Source organism: Zalophus californianus, chromosome 12 (genome assembly GCF_009762305.2).
Source record: "Zalophus californianus isolate mZalCal1 chromosome 12, mZalCal1.pri.v2, whole genome shotgun sequence".
Taxonomy (NCBI): Eukaryota; Metazoa; Chordata; class Mammalia; order Carnivora; family Otariidae; genus Zalophus; species Zalophus californianus.
The window spans coordinates 46,192,208-46,199,789 of NC_045606.1; the positions used below are offsets into that span (position 1 = coordinate 46,192,208).

The 7,582-nt window shown below is 38.1% G+C and overlaps 1 protein-coding gene across 8 annotated transcripts in view; it reads right to left on the reverse strand.

Annotated features, from left to right (window-relative positions):
- The window catches only part of ETV1 (ETS variant transcription factor 1), a 96,041-nt gene extending 88,878 nt beyond the window's left edge, over positions 1 to 7,163 (reverse strand). Inside the window, exons 1-6 of one of the 8 annotated variants that reach the window (XM_027574051.2) lie at positions 7,108 to 7,163; positions 6,131 to 6,443; positions 5,873 to 6,032; positions 5,561 to 5,692; positions 4,655 to 4,742; positions 3,214 to 3,261 (exon numbers count right to left, since the gene is read on the reverse strand). In XM_027574051.2, coding sequence (XP_027429852.1) covers positions 3,214 to 3,261; positions 4,655 to 4,742; positions 5,561 to 5,605 — 181 coding nt within the window. In that variant the 5' untranslated portion in view covers positions 5,606 to 5,692; positions 5,873 to 6,032; positions 6,131 to 6,443; positions 7,108 to 7,163. Of the gene's footprint in view, positions 1 to 1,918; positions 2,065 to 2,690; positions 3,003 to 3,213; positions 3,262 to 4,654; positions 4,743 to 5,218; positions 5,378 to 5,560; positions 5,720 to 5,835; positions 6,033 to 6,130; positions 6,444 to 7,107 lie in introns of those variants that run through there. The other 7 variants (XM_027574049.2, XM_027574050.2, XM_027574052.2 and 4 more) reach the window with 7 other exon arrangements.
- Positions 7,164 to 7,582: the final 419 nt, after the last annotated feature.

The window sequence follows — 7,582 nt, forward strand, 5'->3', positions numbered from 1 at the left end:
AACAGGCTGTTAAGAATAAGACGTTACCATGATGCTGACAGGATGGATATATAAACTCATGATTTCATGGGATCAAATAATGGAAATTGCCTTTCAGTCAGTAGCAATCTAACTCAAAAGACAAAGAATCAATAAAGAATTGTACATAGTAAAATTATAATACAAAGTAGCTATGGCAAAATTTTAAAATAGACACATCATTTTTTTTTTTTTTTAAGTGCTACTGTGGTCACTGAAAACGTTATCTTTTCAATTTTCTTCAGGATGAGGTGTGAATATATTTAATTGTGATAGATACGTTAAAAATGTTTAAATGGCAGTGTCAGTACTCAGAAAGTGATACCAATGCAAAGTTACATCCTTTACATATTTTTGATCTCCGTTTGGAAATTAAAAATATATTTCCAGGCATCCCCCCAAATTACAGGACTTTAGCAAATTGAAAATACTGGCTCCAACCTTCACCCTCACAAAGTCCTATCTTATCTACCCTAATTTGTCCTTAGACATAAAAGACATTTCATAATCCATAATAATTTACCTATGACTAATCCATATGTTGCACTTCAGATCTAATTTATAAAAATTCTTATAAGAAAAAACAAACATCTTGGGATATATCATTTCCCAAGTATTCAGGGCTTTGATCACTTTTTAAAAACATGATTTTCTTCTGACACAATTTGACTCTCACGTCTAATAAGATTTTTAGACCTGTATAACTTCTCAGTGGGATTCTAACTGACGAGAGAAACTCAGTTAATTGCCAATGATCTTTTTTAGAAGGGTCAAGATGCCTTAAAATTCCATGGTCACTTTCTTGGCTACCCAAGCATTATGAAAAGAAATATATAAACAGTCCCTAGTCTGCCAATTTGGCAATGTTTTAATTTCTGGATGTCCAGAAGAACAGAAATGAACAAATCTAGCTACAAATAACCTAGCGTAGTTTTAAGATCTCTTTTGGTTCAAGATGTGGGATAAGTCAAGTTAAAATGCTAAAGCAAATAATATAATGATATAGAATTGCTAAAAATAAAAATAAATATGCAGTCTATTAACAAATAGTAAAAAAAAAAAAGAACTCTCTTTCCATTATTAGATTTTAAAAGTCCTATTAACAATATTTTGCTTATATCATGATAGGATAAATTAATGTAAACTAATTTGAAAACTGTTTACATTATTCTAAAATGCAGTCTTATCCAGTTTGTAAACAGTCGCCCACCTGGGTATTCAATAAAACACCCCGAGGATTAATTCCTTAACTTATTTAAGCTTATGAATTATTTTCTATGTAAAAGTCCATGTTCCTCCAAATACATCAGTCATTTTCTAGGTTTGTTTTATATAAAGTTAAATCTTCAAATCTGATTTACAGGTATGTTAAAATCATGGGTAAGAATATATTCAGTGCAGAGTTTTAAAAGATTAACTTGGATAAGTTATTCAAATCACTTACCGAGCGACAAATAAACAAAACAAGTCAAAAGTCAGAGACTGTACTAAAACTGATTATAAAATGGCAAGAGTCTCTCACAGAATCCACATTTTAAAATTCCAGAAACAGAGTTGCTATGCACATGCAAAATCTGCCAGCAAGTGCAATGACTTGGAATCAATGAGACTTAAACATCTAAGAACCAACAAATCTTCGAGAACAATTAAAATAGATATTTCAAGTTATTTTAGGTAAGCGAACCAATTTCCTCATGAATGTAATGTCCTCACAATCTTCAACTTTGCAAAACTAACAGATCAAAGTTAACACAAGGACCTCTGCAAATTTTTCTTGAAAAAGTTAGGTTTCAATATATGGTTTATGTTGCAATAGTAAGTAATCTATTGCAATAAGTTTCATTTACAGAGACAAGCAAAATGACCTTTAAATATAACTAAAATTTTCATTAATACTTACCTTTTATGAACATGCAAATACAATCACCCTTTCAAAGGGCTACTAGAAGAGCTGTTTAACTTAAAAGATCTATAAAGACTGCAAAAGCTTTTTGGAAACTAGAATATCAGCAAAACAAAGAAACTTATTTTACATGCTAACAGCAACTTGATGAACTGCAAGCAAGACCACCGATAAAGCACTGCAGTCTGGCTCAAAGTAGCAATAGCAACACTTGGGTTCCATTTAAAGGGACTCTCTCCCTTGTTTTAACAACCTTAAAAATCTGTTCCAAAAATTGCATGTTTCCCAGATAACATACAGACAGAGATACAAATCATACTCAATGCTTAAATAGATATAACTTTCTCTTTGTGCTTCCCATAAAACACATCATAGGACAAAATTAGTATTTCACATTTATGACAAATCCAAAAGAAAAATTTCAAATTATGGACACCAACAAAAGTCCCTCAGCATTAGGCATTTCTCAAGTTGTATTAAGCTGTACTGAAGCAGTATCTCATTGTTCCTATAAAATAAAGTTTCACCCAATAAAAGATACAATAGATTGCAACACAAAATTTTACTAAAAAGTAATTAAAAACAAGAGTAATGCCTTTACACGTCACCTTGCTATATTAAATAAATCCTAATAAAAGTGACACAAAAGCAAAAATCAATTTCAGCAAATATCACATAACAGTAACAAACAGAAAACCTTTCTTTAAATCCTCAAATCCCCCAAAGATTTCTTTTAAAGCTATAGATTTCCTAAGTATCGGATACACACCTAATGTTCTGTGCTGTGAACACGGTGGAAAGAAGACACTTGCACTTAAATCTTGAAGCATCCCGTCCTGATGAACCCAGAGAAACTAATTTCTGCCATCAGAAAAGTCCTCCACCAGAACACCAAATAATGATATGCGCTGCTGTAAAAGAAACAGCAAGCCGGGTTCTGGCTCTAGGAGGTCTCTCGAGGTACAATAATATAAACCTGATCAATTGCAATTAAAATCTGAACAGAGGCTTAGAACTTGAAGTCTTGGTGCATTAGTTCTTGCCAAAAGCAGATGTGATTGTGAGCTGGAAGCAATTTCTCCTGGTAATTTGTGATGACACTGGCTAGTGCAGCCCCGGATTCCCCAAAGACAAACTCATCAGAGACTCTAATGTATGCATGACACATGAGGTGGCTCTTTTAGAGCTCAATTAATTGGGCTGAACATTAAGACAGCAAGTTCAGGACTTTTTTTTTTCCCCCCTTCTAGAGTTGCTTTTCCCCTCCTTTTAAAGCAATTTTTTTGCCTTACCTTCTGCAAGCCATGTTTCCTGTAATTGACTTAGATCTTGAAAGAGTTCTAAAAAACAAGTCAGAGACATAAACAAAAGATTTGAAAAACCTTTAGGCTCCATTAAATGGAAATGTTTGTCATGAAATTGGTACTGAGTATCAATTTAATTTGGGGGGTAGTCAATATAAGAAGAAAATAGGATTCATGACTTAAATAGCTCAATAATCCTGTCATTTTAATGGCTATTAAGCAACACTTAAGAAATTCTTTTAGTGAATTAAATAACGAAGGCAATATCTTCCCCTTTTAACAAATAACTTAATAAATAAGCTCAGGGACACTAGACACACATACACTAGGATTCACAAAAAGGCTGAGGTGAAGGTGTGTCTATCCGCGCAAACCTTTCTTAAATAGAGTCAACTCTTGCAGAGGAAAGAGTAGAAAGGCTGACCATCACTTTCTTTTTATCTTCTGAAGCTTGTAGAAAAGATGAAACAGTACATGGTATAATTCTTAAAGCACTGTATGTCTTGAGTTTCAACGCCTCAAAACTAAAAGGGACAACTTTTAAATACAAGATCTTAGAGGAAAATTTCTACATTAATAGATTTACAAAAGTCAAAGTGAGATAATTTCCTGGCACCTGTTTATTATCAAGTCCAAAACTGTGTATTCTGTCATTGTGGGAGAGAGAGGGTGTCCAATATGTATGAAGATTTAAGTTTCAGAATTCAACATGCCTAATCAAAATGGCAAACTGAACTTTGATAATTAAATCTAAGTATATTAAGTTCATTATGAATGCTCCCGTATGGCTGGAATACTTTATAACATACTGACCTCCTAACAGTGCATTAAAAAAAAAAAATCTGTAACCTAATTTCCCAAATAGGTATTCTAATTATAAATTAGGCCTTAATTATGATTCAGTGAACACTTGAAGGCCTATAAACAAGATATTATGACCTCACCATGTAGTCATCAAAATCATCCATGAAAAGTTTGATAACAGTAAATGGTTTTAGTGTATGGGGAATGGGAAAGCAAACAATGATTTACATTGTTTAACTTCTAAGAAAGTAGAAGGGAGAAATTAAGTAGTATACCTAGTTGCTTACTTTGTCCCACGGTGTTGGATATTTTAAAATTGTTACCTCAGTGTATGGGATTAGTTGTGTGCCATATGGACAAGAGTACTTAAACACAAAGGAATGATTAAAAGAAGGATGTCACTGCTAAGTGTTTATTTCCTTCTTTCATTAGTTTTGTGACAGGGCCATAAAATATCCTCCAATGCAAACTGTCACATTATGTTAATTGCTCCAAGTAAAAGTCTCAGTTAAATGCAGTAATTTGAAAGATTATTATTTTTAAGCTAAGGCTGAAGTGCTCCTCTCCTTTGTGAGGGTGGGGGTATAGGTAAAGAGGGGGGATTCAGCCCCAAATCAAACCTCACCTTCTGAATCATGAGCCAGATCTCTGTTAATGAATTTTCTTTTTCTGACATTTGTTGGTTTCTCGTTACAATTTCTCCCACGCTGATTCTACAAAGGGAAAGAAAAAATCCTTTAAAAAAATTGTAAACCTCAGATGTCACACACACAAAAAAACACATGCATACATAAGTCTGCTGGATCCTCTCTCTAAATAGAAAAATAAAAGTCCATAGTATCAATTCTAATATTCATTTTCAGCGTTCACTTGACAGTTAAAGCTTAGGCTGAGAATTCAACAACCAGGGAGAGTTGCTTCCCAGCGCCAAGCCTAACACACTACTACTTATCAGTCATGTATTCATGGCATCTCAGCATCAAAACAACATTAAGCAATCACACTTAAAGTCGTTTTTAGCTGGATCAAAGCTAGACTAAAATACCGTGAATTTTATTCTCTCTGATACCACCCCCCAAAACAAAAATAAAAAGAGTGGTGAAATAAAAAACATGAGGAAAAAACGAGACGATAAAAAAAGAAACAAAAACACCCCATGTAAACAAAAAGTGTCAGCATTTGTCTCAACTTCATTCTTTTCAATGTGGCAGACAAACCCAGCCAAAAACTTTGAGTGCAGCAGCTGCTGCTGCCCTCCGTCTCCTCTTCCACTCATCTTGGGCACTTTAATCAGAACAAAAAGGGGGGGAGGGTCTTAAAAACAAAACTATGCCTTATCCAAATCACTGAAAGGTAAGCTCATTTTGAAGACTGGGCTTCTAGAAGCAGAGTCGCCCTACAGTGGCAACAAAGCAGATAAAGTATCTGCAATCCCAGCCCCCTTACCCCCTCCCTTCTCGTTCTCTCCCTCCTCCCCCCCCCCCCGTTGGAGTCAAGTTTATAAACAGCAACTTTCGAACTGATCACTCACATTGGTGACCATGTAAGGCACTTGCTGGTCATAAAATCCATCCATTCTGCTGCTCTTCGCAAATCTCAGCTCAGTGTTTTATATTTTGAGCATTTAGCTGGAGATTTCCTCGGGATCTGGACTTCTATCAACCTAGAGGGGAACAAGATGGCTTTTAGGCTAAAAAAAAAAAAAAAAAAAAAAAAATCATGAATGAAGCTCTTGAATTTGCATAGCTAATTACCCTCCGACAGTCCCATTCACAAAAATAACCCTCCCTACACCGCCTCCTTCACCTGGATCCAAAGAGAGCCAAGAGAGTTCACAATTTACATATTTTCGGCAGTAGCAAAAATCCGAACAAGAGGCGATGTATTTATTTACACTCTCGATGTTTCCCTGCGCGGTCGGTGTACCCCGGGCAGCTCTGATTCGCAAACGTGTGCAAAACTAGCAATGGCGATCAACGAGACTTGCTTTGCACCTAACGGGACTAAAGAGACGGAGACACCTCTTTCATAAGGATAGTTTTTGCAACCCACAACCATGCAATTATCTGGAGAGACATAAAAAGTTGTTGGAAAGACCCACCTGAAGGCCACGCTAGGCGAACGGCTGCAAAAAATTCCCTCCAAATTTAATAAAAACATTAATTATTGCCCAGTACTTCCCCTTTGGAAGCCGAAAGCGCCTCTGACAGAGCTCAATTCGGTGGTTTTTCCTCTACTTCTCCTCCAGGGGCCTCCAATCCAAACTGATGGATCGCTGCCTCCCATTGGCTCCGCGTCTCTTTCACAAGATCAGATTTCGAGCTGTCAATCAGGCGGCTTGCTGCCCCTTCTCGTGGATCTCTCGCGCCCCTCTTCCTAGCGGATGCTCCGCGGGCTGGCGCAGTATCCACAGCCTGCAAACGCCACAGAGGAAATCAATTGCCTTCCTAACGCTCTGCTTATTGTTAAGGCGTCCGGGACACTGAAGCCCTGTGTATCGAATCGCTAGTATTCCTTTTCTTCCACTATTGGGCTGATGCCCTAAATCACTTTTGTTCGGTTCTGGCATATACTCTGAAATGCGACCCACCAAGCCCATGCCTCCTTACTCCCTCGAATCCTCTCCCCCAACATCTCCAGCCTCCACCTGATAAGGAGCCCACCTCGCTCTACAGACTCGTTCCCACTAAGCTTTTGGCCCAAATTCTTTTCCCGTTTTTCAACACCCAGCCCCACTTTTTAACGGCCACCCTCAAGTAGAACAAGATCCTATCATTCATGGGACAGTACAATAAAGAATCTGTGAGTAAACCACCTGGAAACTGAGGAACTGCTAGTTAGGAGCGGTTGCGTTGGGAGGGAAATTTAGCAGGACCACAGAACAATCTAGGCGAGGAAAAGTATATAAAAACAAACAAACAAACAAAGGTCCCACGTGTGCCCTGCGACAAGGTGCTTCTAGTCCACTGTGGAGGTGGGGAGGGCCAGGGAGGGAATGGGGTGGCTCGGATATCCTAGGGACCCGCACGTTTCCTGAGCTTTTGTTATGTACACACGGAGGCGGAGGGTGTCACTTACTGTACTTGACGCTTTCACTTCCTCTCCAGCTTTTTAAACCGCTAGAGCCCGGAGCTGGGGGCGAGCGGTGATGGGGCTCGAGTTTCAAGGACAATGATCGGGACGTTAAAAAGTGTGGGCTGCAACTCTGAAACCACTTGCCCTGACGCGCCTATGAGGCTTGGAGCTGTAAAAAGTCACTTAGGAAGCAGCCTCGGCCCAACAGTGGATGGGAGGCCGTGGGGATGGGACCAGCGACTTAGTGGTGTTGAAATTCACTTGTGATCCTGATGGCGACCAGAGCTAGAGACCAAAGGACGTTTCCGGCAGCTGTTCCGCCTTAGGGAAACGTGCTGCAGTTCTCAATTTCTATTTGAAAGTTTCCTTCCTTAAATGGAACGTGATGGAGACGCATTGAAATGAGAGTGTGAGCCCGTAAGACTCAATTCCGGACCCATGGAGGGAACTAGGAGGGTAAATATCTGTCAAAAAAAAA